The sequence below is a fragment of the Heterocephalus glaber genome, unplaced genomic scaffold, assembly GCF_053883595.1.
Source record: "Heterocephalus glaber isolate CG9 unplaced genomic scaffold, H.glaber_assembly_v1.0 deba00001532, whole genome shotgun sequence".
NCBI classification, from domain to species: Eukaryota; Metazoa; Chordata; class Mammalia; order Rodentia; family Bathyergidae; genus Heterocephalus; species Heterocephalus glaber.
In genome coordinates this window covers 18701796-18723182 of record NW_028258330.1, presented here as the reverse complement: position 1 = coordinate 18723182, position 21387 = coordinate 18701796, and the positions used below count along the sequence as shown (strand labels likewise).

The following is a 21387-nucleotide window of genomic DNA, read 5'->3' as shown; positions in this document are numbered from 1 at the left end:
CCAGCCAGTGGTGGATCTGACCAGTGAGGGGTTGAGCAGGTAAAGACTATAAAAATGACCCCATACAGCAACACATGGTGGCCTACAGTGTGTGGGTGACATGGTCCTGCTAGAGGAGACTGCATGTGAGTTTGTCCCCACTGCAACCAGCAAGGCCAGGCAGAGCCTTTGTGCTCACTTGCTCAGAGAAGTGAGTGGTCAGGCTGAGACTGGCAGAGGTGAGGACCCACATGACCTCTCGTTTTGCAGAAACATTGATCACATTAAGAGCTTTCCCTAGAGCAGCTCCTCGAAGGTGCGTACAAAGTTGCATCCTCCTCCCCTGGCACACACTGGAATGTCTGCTGGCAGTGAGGAGGAGAATGCCACCCAATGTACCCATAACCCTGGGGCAGCCCATGGAAGCCCTGGGACTTTTTGCTAACACCTGGTTAGCTGGCTGGGAGCCTTGGGGAAGGGCAGGGCCATTTTGTCTGATATAGAAACAGGAGACAGATGGGCTGGCCACAGTGGCAGCTGACAGCTGAGTTATGCTGTGTGTGCCAGGGAGATGATGGTCCCAGCAGGAGGCTGCAGGAGGCTGGGTAGGAAGGTTTGTGGACAGGTGTGGGTGCAGGTGGGTGATGGTGGTAGTGGGAGTCGGGAGGTGGAGGGAAGAAGGAGGGGTGGCTGGTGCGAAATGACAGGTGTGAGGAACAGCACGGAGAGGGAGAGCATGCCAGGCAAGGGTGGGCGTGCCTGTGTCGTGTGTGCCGACGCGCAGGTCTGAGAGCCCTGTTCCAGCTGGACCTGCCACAGCATGAAATGATGGCTTTGAACTTGTCGGTGGAAAGAGTGAGCAGGAGTTGAGGGCCAGAGGCTGGAAGTCACAAAGTGTTTATGAGGTCAATGTGGAGATGGTGCCTGGGGTCCTTTGGATACACAGATGTGGCAAAGGTGGCAGACTTGGCCATATAGGAGAGGGCAAGAAATACCCTGGGAGAGGGGCTTGCTCTGGGGTCCCCACCTCCTGGTAATGCCTGAGGATAGAAAGAAGTAGACCGCTGACTTTGCTCCTGATCTCGCACTGCTCACCTCTGCCTGTTTGCTGAGTATCCCGAGGCAGGAAGAGACCTTGCTTTGGGGCTTCTCAGTGGTTGTGTGACTTAGAGCTCCTGCTTTGGCCTGGAACAGGTTCCTCTTCAGAGTGCTGAGCAGACACTTTGGGGAGCCCCAAGCTGGAGGAGGGTTGGTGTATGAGTATCTTCAGTGGCAGCCAGGTACCCCCTCAGGCAGAGTGCCTGGACTTGAGCCCTCCAGTTGGCCCACTTTTCCTGGTCAAAGGGGCTTGTACCTCCCTGCCTCTTCCAGAGACACCAGGAATTACTGTCTTACTGGCAGCATAAGGTTGCATTTTTTCTTGTTTTTGGCATGTATGTGTATATGGGGATATTTTTAGTAACTGGCAGTTTAATTAGAAGCAGCCCAGGAAAAGGAAGGAAGGCATGAAAAGCAGGAGTGCATGCCCAGTTCTTGGGGTGAGGGCTAATAGTGCTAACTGTTAGAATGTGTCAGATACATATTGCTGCATAACAAACTGCCCCCAAGTGGGATGCCTTAAAACAGGATCCTTTCATTTGCTCAAATTCTTGTCAGAAATGTGGTTAGGACTCAGGTAAGTGGGTCTGTTGCTGGCCCCTCCTTGGGTCCCCTGTAGGGCACCCCCAAAGGTTTTCTGATGTTGGTTAAAATATCTGAGGTGGCCTCACCCACATGTCTGTGGGTAGCATGGGCTTTTGGCTGGGCCATGTGTCTCCAGCAGGATATGTCTGGGTTTCTTTCCGTGGCCGTCACATCCTAGAGGGTGAGAGTGGAAGCCATGAGGGCTCTGGAAGCCTTGGCTCTGAAGCCACAAATATCACTTTCACCACATTCTGTTAATCAAAGCAAGTCACAAGGCCAGCCCAGCTTCCAGGGCTAGGAAACAGACCCCCACATCAGGGTGGGAGTAATGGCACAGTCACATTGTCAAGGGGTGTGGGTACAAGGGTAGAAGGAATTACTGTGACCATCTTGGCAAGAAATTTACCACATATATCTTGAACCAGGCCTGCACAAATAAAACACAACACTAAAAAAATGTGTCTATCTATCCTCCTGGCATTGTTTCGGCTTCTTAGGAGCCAGGCAGGGAAGGAAATAAATGTGTCACAGTCCCTGCAGCATCAGATGAGGAAATTGAGGCTGAGGCATGGGGCAGGGGCCTGGTCCCTTGGATGAGGAAGTGGAACCTGTTCCCAGGCCTGTCTCAACCTGAACCCCGGAGTGGCCCCTGCCCCAGACAGACTCTCAGTCTTTTGCCCCTGTGCCAAAGGATTTGAGAGCTCCTTTTTTCTTGGAGGTCTGTTTTTGGCTGCTCTGGGGAGGAGTCTTCCAAATTGGGATGTTGGCCCTGTCTCTTCTGCCCTAGACTGTGTTGGGGGGGACCATTTTCTGCCTGGGAGAAGGGTTAGACTCTGGGTTGAGGGGGTGATGAGGAGTTGGAGTAGGGCTGGATGAGGACCTTGGTGCTTCACTGGGACTGCTGTACCAGGTGACCACGGCATTCCTCGTGGCTGGGGAGGCACCTGGGAGGATGGGGGTCTGGTATCTGGTGTCACCTTGGAAGAAAGTGTGACTGGAAGAGGAGAGCCTTCTAACTGGCTCTGGGCACATTCCAGAGTCATTCTGCATGGCATTCATCTCAGCTGTAAAGAGGGTTTCATTGGGAACTTTCCCCTGAAGCCTTTGGTTGGTTTCCTTCAGGGGACTCTTAAGCCCTTTCCTGCCCTCGTGGGAGGCGGGAGGATGTTCTTGGAGGAAGGCAGGAAGGCTGTGTTCCGGCCCTGCCTGTAGCAGTCCCTGCCCCTCTAAGGGCCTGTTGTTGTCACCATCAGGACACGCCACCTTTGAGCTGGGAGCCACCTGGATCCATGGCTCCCATGGGAATCCTGTCTATCATCTAGCAGAAGCCAACGGCCTCTTGGAAGAGACAACCGATGGTGAGCGCAGCGTGGGCCGCATCAGCCTCTACTCCAAGAATGGCGTGGCCTGCTACCTTACCAACCGCAGCCGCAGGATCCCCAAGGATGTGGTTGAGGAATTCAGCGATTTATACAACGAGGTGAGGGGGCCGGCGGGGCAAGGGGCACACGGGGCGTTAGGGGACCTGGTGGGTCTTCTGTGATCCTGCTTGTGTCTTTGCACTCTCTGAGCCAAACAGTTTGAGGATAAAATGAAAATGACAAGCAGAGAGGTACTAGGAAGGCATTTATTAATTTTTTTTGTGTGTGGTACTGGGGATCAAACTCAGGACCTTGTGCTTTCCAGGCAGGCGCAGTGCCACTGAGCTACATCCCCATGGGAAGGGATTGTTATCATTATTATTAGCAGTTTTGGTATCGGGGATTGAAAGCAGGTCCTTGCGCTTGCGCAGTAGGTGGCGAAACCACTGAGTTAAATCCCCAGCCCGGGAAGGGATTATTGATATGTACGATTAAATATTTCTCCAAAGGCCTCCAACATCATTTGTTAGAATTATTACAAAATACTTGGGTGGTGATTGTTGTTGCTGTGCTCATTTTTGGGTGCTCTTATAACTAATCTTTTAAAAATTTTATTTTCTAATTGTTTCTGGTATATAGCAATAAGACTGATTTCATTTTTTTTCTGTTTTTTTGTGGTGCTCCATATCAAACCTGGGGCTTCATGCGGGCTTGGCAAGTGCTCTACTACGGAGCCACATCTCCAGTCCAATGGAATTGATTTTTATACATTGATTTTAACTCCTTTGCTGAATTGTTATTTTAATTCTAATAACATGTTAATATTAATTTATATTCTATTAACATTCTAGTATTTATGTATATAATCCTATACAAAAAATGAGAATTCTTTTTTCTTTGTACTCCTTAGACCAGCATTGTCCAGTAGAACTTGACGCAGTGACAGAAGTGTTTTAGACTTGCACTGTCCAGTAGCATAGTCATTAGCCAAATGAGGCTTTTGATCACTTGAAATGCAGCTAGTAATACTAAAAAACTAAATATTTAATTTGAGGTTTCTATACTAGTGCTTATTGTATTGAATGCTTATTTATTTTTCTTACCTTATTATAAAGGTTAGTATCTCATTCTAGTGTTGAATAGAAATAGTGATGGCATCCTTCCCCACTATAAATATCTCCTTGAACTGTTTTGGGTTTTAATAAGTTACTATTTTTACTTTCTCTCAGTGGTGCTGTGAACTGCACTGCACAAGCAAGGTGCCATGAAATGTGTAGTCATTGTTTTGTGACTGCTTGTCATTTGTAAGGTAATGACCCTGTACTCCAGATCAGTTGATGGGCTAGCAGGCACTCTCTGTACATTTTCTAATCTCTTGCTTTGGGCTGGTCCCTGCTTTGTGGAAGACTAGCTCACTCAGTGTTTTGTGTCTAGGCATTGACAAGGAATGTTGTGGGCAGTTCTGTGCTATTGTGCATTTTCACTCATGTGCAAAGAGGTAAAATCATTAATGATCAGATGAGAACCTGTACTCTTCAAAGTAGCCCTTCCTGGTCTCCCCCTGTTTCCCAGGCTGTTGTGAACTTTAAGCATGGATGATTCCTGAGAATGATGTTCAGGGACTACAACTTGTTCTTTAAATTCTCTTTTAAAAAAAAATTAAAAATGTGTATTAGTGTATGTTTGTGATACATAATAATTGCGTGTATCCCAGGCTTTTGGTACATATACATATTGCACCTTGAACATTTTCACTCCCCATATTCCCCTTCCTTCCCCAGACTCCCTTTTCATCTCCAGAGTCCACCTCCCTGTTTTCTTCCATCTTGTTTTTATTTTGCTTTTTAAATTATTTATATTTTGTGTTTCTCATATTAGGGAAACTATGTGATATTTACCTTCTGTGTCTGATTTATTTTACTTAGTGTTATGGTTTCAAAAATCCATCCATTTTCCTACAAATGACTCAAGTTTATCCTTTTTTATGGCTGGGTGTGTATACCACATCTTAGGGTAGATCATTACTACCTTCTGGTCAGCTTGATTTTTGAAAGATGAGAGTGTGAGTCCTGTAAAAGAGAGTGGAAAAAGTGGATTGTTGATCTGGGTGGTGATGCTTTCAGTCTGAAGGAGGAAGTGTAACCATGAGGTCAGGATTTCCTCGTGAGGCCCTTTAACCAATACTGGAGGCCATTCTTCAGAACTGTGTTCTCAGCATGTGAAGCCCTGCCCCAGGGTGGCTTCATGATCAATAAGCAGCCTCTGAGGGTGCTGACTTTGAAGAGCCACCCGTTTGAATATACTATATTTTGTAACAAATGAATGTGTACAGCAGTGTCATATGGAGTTTAGATACAGTTCACTTTTTTTTGGTACCAGGGATCGAATTCAGGTCCTTGCGCTTGTGCAGGAGGCGGCAAAACCACTGAGCTAAATCCCTGGCCCTCATATGGAGTTTAGGAATACTATCTTGATTTGAATATGAATTCTACAAGTTCAGAATTACATGGCTAAGTTCATTTATTAGATGGGTAATTTTTTTTTTTGGTATTGGGGATCTAACTCAGGACCTTGCACTTTTGAGGCAGGTGGTGGAACCACTGAGCTAAATCCCAGGCCAGCTGTGTAATCTTGAGCAAGTGATTAAGCCTCTCTGACCATTACTTTCCTTCCTAGTGTTGAGAGGACTCAGCCTAATGAAAAGTGCCTAATAAGAATGGGGGTGGTATTCTCTGCCACAGACCTGTCCCATTGCTCTGGGCTCATATCAGGAAGTTGTTATTTAATCCAGGACACCTTGGAACAGGGTATCCACATGATATACCCATGTTCAGCTAAGGCTGCCCCAGGTGGTGGCAGGCACAAAGGACCACAGAGCCGGCCTATATTGTTACTCCTCAGCTGGGTGTCTGGGCCTCTCCCTAGCATGAGCTGAGGACTCGCTGCCATGTTGCTTATCGCTCAAGGAAAAACCCATGGAGGAGGAGACAAGTTGAGAGCTTGACTCCTTGCCATTGGTCCAGTGTGCGGAATTTGCTGAGGATTCCAGTTAAGGCTGAACACCCAGCATCCTGTGACTGCAGGGAAGACAAACAAACACTTTAACTCATTTCCTTCTGTGTAATTTATACTTCAGAGGCATGCTTAATTCATGTTTCTATCTCATGTGGAGGAGGCCTTTCCCTTGAGTGGACTGGTGGGGGTGGGCGTGGTGATAGCAGTTGGTCCTGCTACCTTCCTTCACATTGTGTTCCCAGGACCTGTCCCGAGGCTGGGGTACAGGGCAGACCTTGTTCCCATGATTGTGTGATGACCAAATCCCAACTCTTCACACCACCAGTCAGCTCAGCCACATTGGTTCGGCCAAGGCACCCATGTTTGCCAGTGTCCTGGGAGGAACAGTAGTGGGTGGGGATCGGGCTGCCTTCCTGATCTCAGTCTTTCAGGGATGCCAAGGCCTTGGGTTGAGTCCAGTGTCCTTGACGTGACCCGGTCCCTGCCTGCCTTTCCAAAGTCATCTCTTGCAGCGTTCTCTCTCCTTGCTCCAAGACTGACCCACTTTAAGTTTCCCAAGTGCATCGCCCCCTCCTCATCTTTGACTCTCTCTGCCATCCCCACCATCTCCTGAGTCTCTTGAGTTATCTGGGCTGATCGCACACCCTAGGTTCCTTCTGATCACAGCAGGTCCTGTGGAAACAGCCAACTTGAATGTGAGCTGACGCTGGGGGCTCTGTCTTTCTTCTCACTGCACAAATCATGTCTAGCATGGAGCCCAGTAAGTGCGTGTTGAGTGAATGTGGGGCCTGCCCCCAGCATGGCTCACCTTCTTGGGGGAGGTGTTTGGTGGGCTACCTATAGGTAGGCAGGGGAGGCAGAAGTACCCTGTTCCAAGGGACCAATCATCACTGTCACTGAGGTGTGGGCTGGAGTTGTTGCTGAAATGTGCCTGCAGAAATGATTTGCAGCCTCTGGCATGCTGAAGCCTCCCTCAGAGCTCAGGGGTTGCAGTGCCGAGGCACCTGGAAACTGGTGACTTTTGCGTCAGGCCCCTGTCTGGGGTGGTAAGTGCAATATGGTAGTGTATTTTCAGTGTCCTGGGTCTCTCTGGCAGGTCTATAACTTGACCCAGGAGTTCTTCCGGCATGGTAAACCAGTCAATGCGGAGAGTCAGAACAGCGTTGGGGTGTTCACCCGGGAGGAGGTGCGCAACCGCGTCAGGGATGAGCCTGATGACCCGGAGACCACCAAGCGCCTGAAACTTGCCATGATGCAGCAGTACCTGAAGGTAACTTTGCTGTGGAGTACAGGTGCCAGAGTGAAGAAGACAGTTCTGGGGGGCACTGGGTCAGTGGAGGGTTGTGCTGTATAGAGCTCTTGTTCCTTGTCTGGCTGATGCTAGTGTCATCTGGCTTCTCTCTGGTCCTCCTGCAGGTAGAAAGCTGTGAGAGCAGCTCACACAGCATAGACGAAGTATCCCTGAGCGCCTTCGGGGAGTGGACCGAGATCCCTGGTGCCCACCACGTCATCCCCTCAGGCTTCATGCGGGTCGTGGAGCTGCTGGCTGAGGGCATCCCGGCCCATGTAATCCAGCTGGGGAAACCTGTCCGGTGTATTCACTGGGACCAGGCCTCTGCCCGCCCCCGGGGTCCTGAGATCCAGCCTCGGGACAAGGGTGACCACAATCACGACACAGGGGAGGACAACCAGAGTGGAGAGAGTTCCCAGGGGCATGGATGGGATGAGGATGAGCAGTGGCCGGTGGTGGTGGAGTGCGAAGACTGCGAGGTGATCCCAGCAGACCACGTGATTGTGACCGTGTCCCTGGGTGTGCTCAAGAGGCAGTACACCAGCTTCTTCCAGCCGGGCCTGCCCACAGAAAAGGTGGCTGCCATCCACCGCCTGGGCATTGGCACCACTGACAAGATCTTCCTTGAATTTGAGGAGCCCTTCTGGGGTCCTGAGTGCAACAGCCTGCAGTTTGTGTGGGAGGATGAGGCTGAGAGCCACACCCTCACCTACCCACCTGAGCAGTGGTACCGCAAAATCTGTGGCTTCGACGTCCTCTACCCCCCTGAGCGCTATGGCCATGTGCTGAGTGGCTGGATCTGTGGGGAGGAGGCCCTTGTCATGGAGAGGTGTGATGACGAGGCAGTGGCCGAGATCTGCACAGAGATGTTGCGTCAGTTCACAGGTGTGCTGCGCCTGTCCTGCCTAGCCCCCTCCTCAGTTGTCATCGTCTGCTAGACCTGGCAGCTCTCCCTGCCCAGACTGTGAGATGAAGTGGCTGTGCTCACAGGAGAGCCACTGCAGGCACCATGCTTGGCCTCTGGCTCCCAAACTGCTGAACCATCTCCCAGTTTGAACTTGGAACACTCAAGATAATGGGCTTGGTATCTCTCCTCTTGCTCAGGGCTAACGGTAAAAGCAGGCATCGGCACCAGTCACTCATTTCCTACTCATAGTCTTGCTAAGAGGTGGATTTGTGTTTTGCTCTGTGATTCTTAGTTGAGCATTGTCCACCCATTATTCTAGAAGAAGTTCAAGGAACTCTTGACATTAGAAGGAGAAACATGATTGGTTTTTTGTTTTTTGTTTTTTTGCAGTGCTGGGGATTATATCCAGGGCCTCATGTGTGCTGGGCAAGTGCTCTACTGCTGAGGTATAACCCCTTTCCCCTTAAATTTCCTGTCTTAAAAGTAATTACAAGGACTAGAGCTGTAGCTCAGTGGCAGAGCACTTGCCTAGCATGTGTAAGGACCTGGAATCCATCCCTAGCACTGGAAGAGAGAGAGAGAGAGAGAGAGAGAGAGAGAGAGAGAGAGAGAGAGACAGAGAGACAGAGAGACAGACAGAGGCTGACAGACAAAGACAGAGAGACAGAAAGCCCCAAGAGTTGGAGTGTTTTGCTGGTGTTCACGAGGAAGTGATGAGTGTGGGTACACAGCTAGAGCCCCAGCTTCCTTCCCTCCTCCATGCCTGTCCTTGGAGCCTGGTCTTCCTGGAGCCCTGAAGGTGGGGTGCAGTTGTCCATTCTGGGGTGTTTTCTATATGCAGTCATTTCTTACCTTCCCTCCCCTTGGCTCTTTTGACTTCCCAACAGGGAACCCCAACATTCCAAAACCTCGGCGAATCCTGCGCTCGGCCTGGGGTAGCAACCCTTACTTCCGAGGCTCCTACTCATACACGCAGGTGGGCTCAAGTGGGGCAGACGTGGAGAAGCTGGCCAAGCCGCTGCCCTACACAGAGAGCTCCAAGACCGCGGTGAGTGGGGCTGCGTGCAGTGAGGATGGGCCCCGGGGTGTGAGTAGGAGTTTTGTGTGTCTGGTTCAGGGCTGGGGTAGGTAGTGTTCACTAGGAGGTGCTAACTATAGACAGGCAGGGATGGAGTAGGTAGAAAACAAGCAACAGTGTACACTTAACATATGAAAGAAGAAATGGAACCAAATAAAAACTTTAAATGCTTTTTTGGGGTTATGAAAACTGGCCAGTATGGTAGCCATTGGCCACACTTAATTTAATTCATTGGAATTTGAATGAATCAAAAATGGAATACCTTGGAGGCAGTAGTTACATTTTAAGTTCAGTAGCCACATGTGGCAAGTGGCTATTATATTGGATTATGAAGCTACAAAATATTTCCAGTGTCATAGAATGTTCTGTTGGACAGCACTGATTCAATGGAAATGTTTTCCCAGTATATTTTAGGAAATAAAATTGAGAACACTGCCCAGCCCAAAATTATGGCAGCTGTACATAAGAAATAGTAGATCAGAGAGAAATATATATTTTTGCTCCAATAAAGTAGATTTTGAGTTTTCTCCACTAAGTGAACACATACAATAAATGTCAAAGCCCCAACAGAGTTGTATTTAAAATAATTCGTGGTTAATTGGTGAAGGAGATTTTATTAACCAAGGTGCACTATGTCTGCCTGGCTGTTCATACAGGGAGAAGGAAAGAGGTCCTCAGAGAGGCCTTTGCTGCTGCCACAACCATTTTCATAAAAAGCAAAGCTCTTGTCATCTGCCTCAGGACTAGTGCATTAACAAAAAGCAAAGCAAACTGAAAATAACTGGGTTAAGCAGACAGAGGTTTACTTCTGATACACAAAAGGAAATTTGGAGGAAGGCGTCAGAACCCGGCACCCTTAGCCCTGGCTATTTTCTCCAGGACCACCTTGTGGTCCAAGAGGGCTGCAGAGGCTCTGGCTCTTACATCTACATCTAAGGCTGGAGGGAGGAGGAACACTGAACACAGAGGGTGATCCCTCGGGGCTGAGACACAGTCCCGAAGCAACAGTACACCTGAAGCTCCTTAGCCCGAACTTAGCAATGTGACCGTACCACGCTGTTGGAGAGGCTGGGCCATGACATTTCAGTTGGGATGACACTGGACCCAGTTGGAAATCAGGGTTTTCTTACTGAGAAAGAGGAGCGAGGTGGACCTGGGCACAGGCCTCTCAGCCCTTTCCACTGAGCCGCCTCTGTGGATTCCTTGTGGGTGGGATTCGGCCTCACCTGCAGACAGCTGGGTTAAACCCTCTGTCTTCCATCAGGATCTGTGCTGGATCTTGGCACAGGCAGCGTGAGAGACACCAGGATGAAGTTCACGTGCAGGCTTGGGGTACAAGGACTTGAACTTTGCTAGGCCTCAGGTAGACAGCCTGATCTCTCCAGGCTGAGCCTGAGTGCACCAGAATTTTCACTGTCCTCCCATGTGATGCATTTTTGCCTACATTCTTCCCTCAGTCCCTATGTCCTTTGCCCATTTCATCCAGCATCCTCTGCAAATCAGTCCAAAGATCCTGTCCTCTGGGAAGCTTTGTGGGATCCTCAAGCACTGGGCTGCTTTTCTGAGCTTTCAGCACCTCATCCACACATGCATTATGGCCTGTATGATGCTGTTTAGTAATTGGGTTTCGTGTCTGGCTTCCCCACCAGCACAGAGGCACCACAAAGCAGCAGCCTGGTCACCTTTTATCATCTAAGTTTCCAGAACAGTCTCTGGACCCTAGTAGGGGCTCCATAAAGGTTTGTTAAATTACCACCTAACTTTACTGAGTATGTTCTACCAGGCACTTAGAAATGTAATTTCATTTAATCCCTACCACCCGCAGATATAGGTGGCATCAACCCATTGGGGAGAGGAGAAAATCAAGGCTTAGGGAGGCTAATCCATTTGTCCCCAGTTCACTATCAAGAGGCACACATAGCCTTTGAGACTGCAGAGCCAGGGCTTGTGACAGCCCCTGGACAGGGAGTCTTGAGGCCTGGATGTTTGGGGAAGGAGCAGGGGAAGGTGGCCAGGGGGTGGCAGCTCCTCAGCGTGTGGAAGTAGCAATACCTGCATCCAGCTGCGGCTGGCCCCCGCTCTGCTTTGCAGTAGGAATGGGGTTCCTGGCAGACAGGGAGCTCAGCTCCTCTAACCCCCTACCCAGCCCATGCAGGTGCTGTTCTCGGGGGAGGCCACCCACCGCAAGTACTACTCCACTACTCACGGTGCTCTGCTGTCCGGCCAGCGCGAGGCTGCTCGTCTCATCGAGATGTATCGAGACCTCTTCCAGCAGGGTCCCTGAGGGCTTCGTGTTCTTCCTAGAACCACTAACTCAGGACTGTTGGCCCCTGCCCTTGCCCCTGTGTGCTCCTAACTTCCTAATCTTCTGTAGAATGGATTTTGATCTTTCGTAGAGCTAGACACCCTAGCTGGCTTCAGACCTGGCCTTGTAGCTTTTCTTTCTCTCTAGGCCAGGTGGTAACTAGGCAGGGCGGTTGATTTACCTCTGTGCTGGGACACTGACCTCCCATTCCTGTCCTTCTCCCACCCCTACCCCTGTTATTGCAAGTGCCTTCAATACTTTGCATTTTGGGATAATAAAAGAGGTGATCCTTCCTGAGCTCCTTGGCTTCGCCCCTGGGTTTTCCTTGGTCTCTGTGTGTATGTTTTAATCATTCCTCCTTGGCGTGGGGGATGGTGGGGGGAGCCATGGCCTGGCTGTGGCCCCAGAAGGGAAGGTGCCCACATTTACCGGAGGGGGCGTCCCCTTACCCCACTCTATTTGTGATTGTTCAGAGGCTTCTCCAGAATATGGGTCTCTGCCCAAGCCCACTCCTTCCGGACAGGCCATGCCTGCTTCTGGCTCTTTGCCTGACTTCTCAGAGCTTGGTTGAGGACAAGCTGTTTGGAGTGAAGGTGAGTTCCATGGGTGGGAACCCCTCTTGTGGCTCCATGCCAGTCTGATGTGCTCGCTATTAATCTGCCCTTGGCTGTGGGTGGTGGGTTTGGCCCTGGAGGAGGCTGCTTTTTACAATGGAGATGCAACACAGAGATGCACCTCTCACCCTCCCCTGTTCCTGGAAGTGGGATGCACAAAAGCAGCCTGTGACACAAATCAGTAACAAACAGATTCTCAGGGTCATAGACACAGGAATTGTGAAGGACTCCACTGGGGAGAGGGCTGGGGATGCTGCCTGGGTGACTGCATACTGGGGGGCCCTAGGTGTCGGGGAGAGGGAGGGAAAGAGTGTTCACTCTTTCCTGCAAATACCTGACATGTGGACTCTGGATTTGGAATGGACACCAATGCCAGCCAAGAAGGGTAGTGAGCCCCAGGATGAGTGAAGCTCAGAGGGGTTAATTAGTGTGTGCAGCATAGCTCAGGTAGGTGGCAGGGGTTAGTCTCGCACTGAGATCTGCCTGACACCACAGTACATGCTCATTCTTTTGTGTTGTACTTGGTGAGAAAAGAGGCTAGTAGCATCAAAAAAAATCCCAGGCCATTGCTAGAGAAAGTGGGCATAGGAACAGCCATACGGGAGGCTCCATGGCATATTCTAAGGCTGGTTGTGTGTCTGCCAGCATTTCCACTCCTGGTTTCCATACAAGAGAAATCTAAGAGTGCAGATGCCCACCCAAACTATGTACCAAAATGTTCACAGCCCTAGAGTTCATAATAGCTGGAAACTGGAAACAGCCCAGATGACCACTGACAGAAGAATGGGTGAACTGTAGTGCATTCATTTAGTGGCATAGCAATAGAGTAAAGGAAATGGCTAGTTGCAACAACATGGACTAATCTCAGAAATGTTGACTGAAAGAAGCCAGACACAAGGCTATGTCCTGGATGACTTCTTTTATATAAAGCTCAAGGACCTGCAAAACTCATGTATGGTGTTAGCAGTGAGCGGATGGGATATTTAGTGGGAGCTAATGCATTCATACATTGGTAAAAATGCATCAAGTTATGCATTAGAGGTTTATGTACTTTTATGTATATGTAACTCAATTTAAATCTTAGAGTCTACAGACACCATCCCCACCCTCCTAGCTCAAAGTGTGGTTGTGTTGGCCTGGATTACTTCCTCCTTACAGCAGAGACAACACATCCTGAGAGCAGATAAAGACAGGAGGGACCCACTTACGCTTTACTGGTGGCCTGCTGATAAGGCTTGACCTTGATTTTGTTGTTTTACAGCATGTCACTGTTTATCAGATCCATTCCCTGTGTCCCTCATCCTCTCTGTAGCTATAGCCATGGCAGGGAGGTGGTGAGCGGTTCATGGCAGAAGAAACTGGGGTTCCGTGAAAGACCTATGTGTGGCTGTGCAGGGCCCCAACATCTTAGAGAGGCAGCAGTAAACAACTCCAGGAGGAAGACAAGGGGAACCCTTGGCACTCACAGGTGAGGACAAGTATGGAGGGTGGTCCTGGAGAGTTTGCGAAAGCAGCCACCCCTGCACTGTGCTGCCTCCACATGTAATTGCATAATGTGGGTAGCATTTTGTCCAGAACAGCAGAGATGAGGCAGAAGAACAAGGAAGAGCAGGAACCCCTCAGAAGCTTCCTAGGTGTACCAGGAACACAAGTTACATATCACTCAGCAACCAAGTTTCTGAGGCATTGGTTGAAATCCAAGGGGCTCTTTATAAATGCAGGCTGCTCAGGCCAGCACTGATGCCATACAATTCCCCTTGGCTGGTGGAATTCACTTGGAGAAAAGTTCTTCCCTGCATGGGATTCTGCATGGAATTGGTTGGATGGTTTTCTGTGCTGTGGGTGTCAGGGAATCCATGGTCAAAGTGTTCAGATATGGCTTTTGGAAGCCTCAGACGATGCCACAGAGGGCCTGGGGTCCTTCACAGGCACGGTCTCTCTCTGCTCCTGCCGTTTGGTGGCAGGTGAATAGTTTGCTTGGCTCTGTTGCTTTTGGCTCAGGGTGGCATAATACGCCGTGGCAGGAATGTGTGATGGAGGAGGTTTGTTCACCTCATAGTGGCCAGGAAGCAAGGAGACAGGAGGGCACTGGAGTTCCAATATCATCTTCAAGGGTTCACCTGCAATGACCCATCTTTCTACTAGGCCCCAGCTCCTAAAGCTTCCTCTATCTCCCAAGCTCTACAAGTGGGCCTTTGGGGGTTTTCCAGAGCCAAACTATATAGTCACCCTGCATTTATTTGGGCCTGTTGGGGATGCACTCAAGGGTGACCCTGAGATGCAGAGTGAGGTAGGCTGCTGGCTCAGCTCTTGAGAATTGCTTGTCTAATTAATGGTCTGCCTAACTTTAATGGTAGTTACAAGAGGCTGAGTTTTCTCATAATGACTGGCTGGGCTGTTTTCTTGAGGCTGCTCCTGAGTTTTGTAGGGAAATCCAGCCATGAACACACAGGAAGAGTTGTTGCCCTGCTAAGGTGACCAGGACATCTAACCTCATCCAAGAAAGGAGTTGGTCACTGCCCTGTTTCATACTGTTTGACTGAAGTTTGATGAATACAAAAGCTGCTCTCATTTCCCATGATTCTAGTGGTGATTGTTTGACAATGGTTTTGTCAAATCAGGAGTTTTCAAAGGAAATGAAAGGTGTTGGGCAGATTTTATCTGCAAACTCAGAGTTTGTGCAACTTTAATTTGTTGGGTTGGGTGTCCTCTTACCAATTTCACTATAGACCCAACTGCTCCTTCTTGTCTTAAATCTGCTACTGCCTCCCTGCCATAACATGAGGCACTTGGGATCACACAATCATCTGTCTATCCAAGTTCAAGGCCATGTGGTCACTTTATGTCTTTCCTCTCATTTGTGAGCTACTACAGTGTCCTTTCCAGTGCCACAAGCCATTGCTTCCTTCCTTTTGGTTAATTTGGTTTGGATTAGGTTGTTCTTGTGATAGGTCTTGACTATTTAAAATTGGTTCCGGAACTGGGGTTTTACATTTGGTTTGTCACTTCACTCAGTCTCTTTTTTATACTTTCAACTCTCTTGACCTTTGTTCTCTTAACACCAGCTAGCATAATCCCAGCCATGGTTCAAGCATAGCTATGTCTGGGGCACAACCAGGTACTCTGGAGAAAAACACTCAGCCACACCTGCTGGCCAAAATAAAGAAAGTGAAGCAAACTAAACAGTAGAACACTGCCTGCAGGCTCCTTCTGTGGACTTAGTGTGTCCAAGGCAGAACTTTTTGTTCTGCTCCTCCCCAGATCTAATTGTATTATACCCCTAGTCTTCTCCATGGGAGCAAATGGTGCCACCACTGGGCTTGGGGTCAGTACCTGGGTCAGTGTTGACTCCTCTTTCTTTCACATTCCACATCTGATCATCAGATTTGCTGTCAGCAGTTCCTCTTGGCCCTCCCTACAAACACCCTAAATCCGACCATTTCGCACCTCTCTGAGCTGCTTCTTGCATCTCTGCCCTGAAGGCTGCAGGAGACTCCTAGGTGAGTGGGGTCCCAACTTCCACACCAGCCCTCCTTAGTATGTTCAAAAGGGTAAGCTGTCAGTGTAGCCGTGCTCTCTCCCTGGGTTCTACTGACAGAAGTCACAGTAGGGACCAAAGGTGATGTCCAACACCCCATGTGATCTGTCCCCTGGCTCCCACCTCTGCCCCTCTCTCCTCTCCCTGCCCTTGGCTGTCCTCTTTGTCTTGGAGCCCCCCACTCCCCATATTTGCAAGGCTCCTCCTTCACTGCTTTCTTTCTTTTACTGGGGATCAAACTCAAGACTTTGTGCTTGCCAGGCAGATGTGGTACTACTGAGCTAAATTCCTGGCCCCCTCATTGCTTTCTGATCCCTACTCTGATGTCACTTCTGAAGAAGTCCCCAAGTATCACATTTTTATAGCCCCTATTTTGTGTTATCTCTCCTGCCTAGTTTTTCACAGCCCTTGTCTGATGTAATTTGTGTGTGTGTGTGTGTGTGTGTGTGTGTTTGTTTATTTATGGGTTTGCCTGCTCCTCCTACTACTACAGTGGAAGTTCTCTGTTCCCTGCCCCATATCCAGTGTGTCCAAAATAGTGCTGGGCACAACACTGGCAGAATGAATGAACAAGTGAATGAAGATGCCAGGTATATAGTTATTTTAGTTTATATCTAGACCCCCCCCCCCAACTCTTGTGTTCCTAGGTGGGGTTTTGGGAGGTGACTGGATCATGGGTGTGTGATACTCACCAGTGGAGTAGTCCATGGATGAGTTTATAGCCGGTTATGATGTTGGGAGGTGAAGCCTGTTGGGAGAGGTGGTCACTGGGGCGTGGCCTGGGAGGTCTGTCTCCCTCCCTCCTCCTTGGTCTCTCTCTTTCTGCTTTTTGCCTGCCATGCCATGAGCTGGTTCTCCTCTGCCAGGACCCTGTGCCATGTTGCCCTGTCTTGGAGCAACCAATCATGAACTGAAACCTTTACAAACTGAGAGCCAAAATAAACCTCTCCATCTTTAAGTTGTGGGTGTTGGGTATTGTGTCTCAGTGACTAGAAAATAACTAAGACATGGTGCCACCCTGGAGACCCGCCCTTAGGGCTGGTTGGCAGTCCTTGTGGGCTTCCCTTGTTTGCTCTCTCCTCTTAGACCTTGGACACTGCCTCCAACTCCAGCCTCAGACAAAGTCAAAGCCACCTAGACATCACTTCCTCACCCAATCGACAAACTCTCCAGCCTTCACACCCTTCCTGTGGGACTCCCTTCTGAGGCAATGGGAGGGGTGGTTCTGCGTCTCCTCAGGGACCCTCCCCCATGCATCCCATGCCCCCAGTACAGGGACTCTGCCCTGTTCCTCCACTCCATCTCTCTCTTCCACACTTTTCATGCCCATTTCAATATGCTCATGGCTTTCCCATTACACACCCTCTTGCTGCTGCTATCTTCCTTTGCTAATCAAGCCTCACGGTAGCATTTTCTACACTTGTGCTTTCTGCCTCCTCACCATAGTAGTTGTTGCTGGGAATCCTCAGCTTGCAGAAAGACAGACAAGACAGACAGACAGACAGACAGACACACACACACACACACACACACACGAAGGGCCAAATTGGTTCCTCTTTCACACAGTTGGGAGGGACCTGGTGTTAATCCCACCTGGGTCCCTGCAAGCAAGGACACGGCATGGACTAAAACTACGTCCTGGACTAAAATTACGTCCTCTGGCGCCACTTGGTGGCCATGTGGGAACACAACCCTCTTGCTGCGCTGAGAACCTGTGTCCTAGATTCTCTGAGCTTTTTAGAATTTAAACAAATGAACAGACAAGCAAACAAACAATATTAAACTACAGGGCTTCCCTGTTGACCCCTAAGATGAGATATTTTGTTCATTCTTTTGTTCATCTATCAGATGTTTAATAATTTTCTTTTATATGCCAGGCTTTTGTTCTGAGAAAGTTTAATTATGTCGCCTTCAAGAAAGAAGTTTAATGAAAGTGTAAATAAGGACTAAAAGGTATAATAGATAATGTGAAATAGGAAGAAAAGGGGCAAAGGGGAAGGGGAAGTGGGAGGGGTAGGGGAAAGGAAAGAAGGGAATGGAATTAATATGAGAAAATGGAAAAATAAGAACAAAGTCTTTGTAAATAGGGAGGGATGGAGGTGTTGAAGGGAGGGCAGGGGAAGGGGGAAAAATAAGAACCAAGAGAGATTATGTAAAGGTGCAAATTTCCAATGATGAATGTCATTGTGTTGTATACCTAAAATGTACCAATAAAATTAATTAAAAAAAGAAAGACGTTTAAGAAATCAAATAAACAAATAAGACATATGACCATATCTTGTTCCCCAAGCAAAGCTGAAATTCTGGGTTGTGTATATAATACCTATATGTGTGGACACAGTAATACAGATGCAAGGAATAAATCTTAGGTATGAATATATCTACTGTATCTCATGAAATCTGGCTTTCTCATGGGGACAAAATAAGGTCCCATTTAATAAAAAGAAACATCCATTGGAATATAATTGTAGTACACTGATCATGAGTGTACACCTTTATGGATTTTGAACTTCCTCCTGTAACCAGCACCCGGATGAAGAAACAGAAATGTCTTTTGTGCCTCTCTCAGTCACTACCTTCAACAAGGGTGTGTTAGCTTACTGTTGCTGTAACAAAATACCTGAGATGATCAGCTTATAAAGAGAAAAAGTTTATTTTGGCTCATGACATTAGAGGTTTCAGTTCATGGTTAGGGGGGACCCATTGCATTTGGGCCTGTGGTGAAGTAGCACATCATGGCAGGAGGTGTGGTAGAGCAAGCCTGGCTGGGAAGAAAACAGAGAGACAGGAAGGGGCTAGGGTACCAATATTTGCTTTGAGGATACATCCCCAATGACCCAACTTTCCCCGAAAGGCTCCATCTGTGGTTTTTTTTTTTTTTTTGTACTGGGGATTGAACCCAGGGGCTTCACACTGAGTGACACCCCTAGCTCTTTTTAATTTTATTTTTAATTTTAAGACAGGGTCTCACTAAGTTGCCCAGGTAGGACTTGAACTTGTCATTCTTCTGCCTCAGCCTTCCAGAGTGCTGAGATTACAGGCATGCATCACCACACCCAGCTTTCATCTCTTAAAGTTCCCACCACCTCCCAGTGGTGCCACAGGCTGAGGACCAAGCTTATGGGCCTCAGGGAGATATTTCAGATCCAAACTATTACCACCATTGAGACTTTTAGGGCCTTAGTTTGCACAGTTTTCTACTTGCTGTAAAGATACTGTTATATTTAGTTTCTGTGGCCTATAGTCATGTCCCTGAGATTATCCATTTTATTTTGTATAGCAGGCATTTGTTCTTTCTCACTGCTGAATAATATTCCATTGTGTGATATGCTATGATTTTTATATCCACTCTGATGACATTGGATTTGTTTGAAGTTTTTGGCTATTAAAAACAATGAGTTGGTAAAAGAAAACACCAATAGAGTGAAGAAACAACCCACAGGATGGGAAAAATTTTTACCAGCTACTCTTCAGACAAAGGACTAACATCTAGAATATATAAAGAACTAAAAAAAAATCATACCCCCCAATTTAAAGATCAAATCTAAAAATGAGCATCTGAAATGAATAGATATCTCTCAGATGCAGAAGTACAAACAGCAAATAAATATATGAAAAAATGCTCACTGGTCATTTGAGAAATGCAAATTAAAACAATACTGAGATTCAGTATTCACCTCAGAAAGAATGGCTACCATCAAGAAATCAACCAATAACAAATGTTGGCAAGGCTGTAGGGAAAAAGGAATCCTTTTCCATTGCTGGTAGGAGTGTAGACTGGTGCAACCACTGTGAAAATTAGCAAGGAGATTCTTTGAAAAACTAAAACTAGAGGTTTCATTTGACCCAGTTTGTCCCCTTCTAGGTATCTTTCGGAAAGAGTTAAAAGCATCACACCACAGTAATATATGCATACCCATGTTGAGAGCAGCACAATTTATAAGAACTAAATATTGGAAACAGCCCAGATTCCCAGCAAAAGATGAATGGATAAAGAAAATGTGGTTTTTATATACAATGGAGTACTATTCTGCCGTAAAGAAAGATAAACTGGAGTTACTTTTTGGAAAATGGATGCACCTCAAGACCATAAGTGAAATAAATTGGACACACAAGTTTAAATAGTGCATTGTTTCTCTTGTGTGAAAAACTCAAAGGCTAAATAAGGAGCATAATGGATGATAGATATTAGGAAGTGGGAAGAATATGTTCAAATGGGAATGGGAACAAAGGGAGGGGGAGAGAAGAAAATAAAAAAGAAAAAATAATGGAAGGAAAAAAAAAGAAAACAAAGCTTATATAAATAGGGAAGGGCAGAAGGGTTGAAGGGAGGGGAGGAATGGGGAAAGAAAGAAGAAATTAAGATATATTATGCACATGTACAAATTCCTTATGAATGTGATCAATATATATGACAAATATGTACTATAGAAAAATAAAGTTAAAAAATGAGTGGCTATGAACATTCTGTATGTCTTCTGGTGGAGAGATAAGTATATTTCTATTGGGTACATACCCAGGAGAAAAACTGATGGCCACAGAGTGTGAGTAGGTTTAGCTTTGGAAGTTCAGAGTGTAACAGCTCCAAACTCCCATGTTCTGCCCTGGTGGGAAGTGTGATGTTTCTCCCTGGCTCCTCTGCAGGGATTGGCACTGGGTCACTGTCCATCTCTGTCCCCCTGTCTTGTGGATATAGCCTGACCTGAGAAAACGCAGGGAACCTCTTCTTAGTTAATCTCACAGTAGCTGATGGCTGGGGCTCTGTATCTCTCATTTCTATTGAAGCCTTCTTAGAAGAGCTGGGGTTGTAGCTCAGTGGTAGAGCACAGCCTAGCATGCCTGAGGCACTGGATTCAATTCCCAGCACTGCAAAAAACAAAAACAAAAACAAAAACAAAAATACCTCTAACTGTCCTGAGCAAAGTATGCTTGAAGTGTGCTTGAGGCCACCACAGGTACCAGCCAGCCAGCACCACGCTTCACCGGCCAGGGCTTAGGAAGTCCAGGCCCTGGGACACTCCAGGGGTAGCTGACATTCCCATCCCTGCTTCTCAATGGGTTGACTTTCCATCTTCTACCCTGGCCCCTCATGGCCATCCATTCTTGGCTTTGGCCAAATAGGTGGGTTAAATGATGCTGGGACTGGAGTTTACACTGAACAATCTGCTTTCTCTTTCTCTTTTTTGTTTCCATTTTGTGCAGGCTTATTTGTGTGGTGCCCTCATGAAACATCTTTGCTTTAAGGCCTGAACCCTTGTTCTTCAGAGTGTGGTCCTCAGACTGGGACTTCTGGAACTCATTAGACAGCATGTAGAGTCTTAGGTTCCACCTCCGACTTGAGTCAGAATCTGCATCTTAATCCTTAGGTGATCTGTGTGCACATTTGGGTCGACCTGTAGTGACTGCCTCCCTGATGGGGAGAGTCAGCTGCACCTCAGGCATTTCAGAGAGCAGGAGTTAACCACCTCTTTCCCTACTCCCCTCGTCATTCACCGCTAGAACTCCCAGGTCACTCCTTCTTCTAGGGAGCTGCTGTCTGTAAGTTACTTTGAAGGCATTAGGTCTTCCCAACAGTGCCTCTAGTGTTTCACGGCTGGGTGGACTTGGATTGTTTTG

At 47.8% G+C, this 21387-nt stretch overlaps 1 protein-coding gene across 11 annotated transcripts in view; it reads left to right on the top strand.

Moving 5' to 3' along the window:
- The window catches only part of Smox (spermine oxidase), a 34762-nt gene extending 22846 nt beyond the window's left edge, over nt 1-11916 (top strand). For 6 of the 11 annotated variants that reach the window (XM_087188697.1, XM_087188698.1, XM_087188699.1 and 3 more), the window contains 6 exons: nt 2916-3142; nt 7135-7308; nt 7455-8214; nt 8627-8682; nt 9124-9284; nt 11461-11916. In XM_087188697.1, coding sequence (XP_087044823.1) covers nt 2916-3142; nt 7135-7308; nt 7455-8214; nt 8627-8682; nt 9124-9284; nt 11461-11710 — 1628 coding nt within the window. In that variant the 3' untranslated portion in view covers nt 11711-11916. Of the gene's footprint in view, nt 1-2915; nt 3143-7134; nt 7309-7454; nt 8215-8626; nt 8683-9123; nt 9285-10963; nt 11054-11460 lie in introns of all 11 variants that reach the window. The other 5 variants (XM_004840765.4, XM_087188704.1, XM_087188705.1 and 2 more) reach the window with 3 other exon arrangements.
- The last annotated feature ends 9471 nt before the right edge of the window (nt 11917-21387 follow it).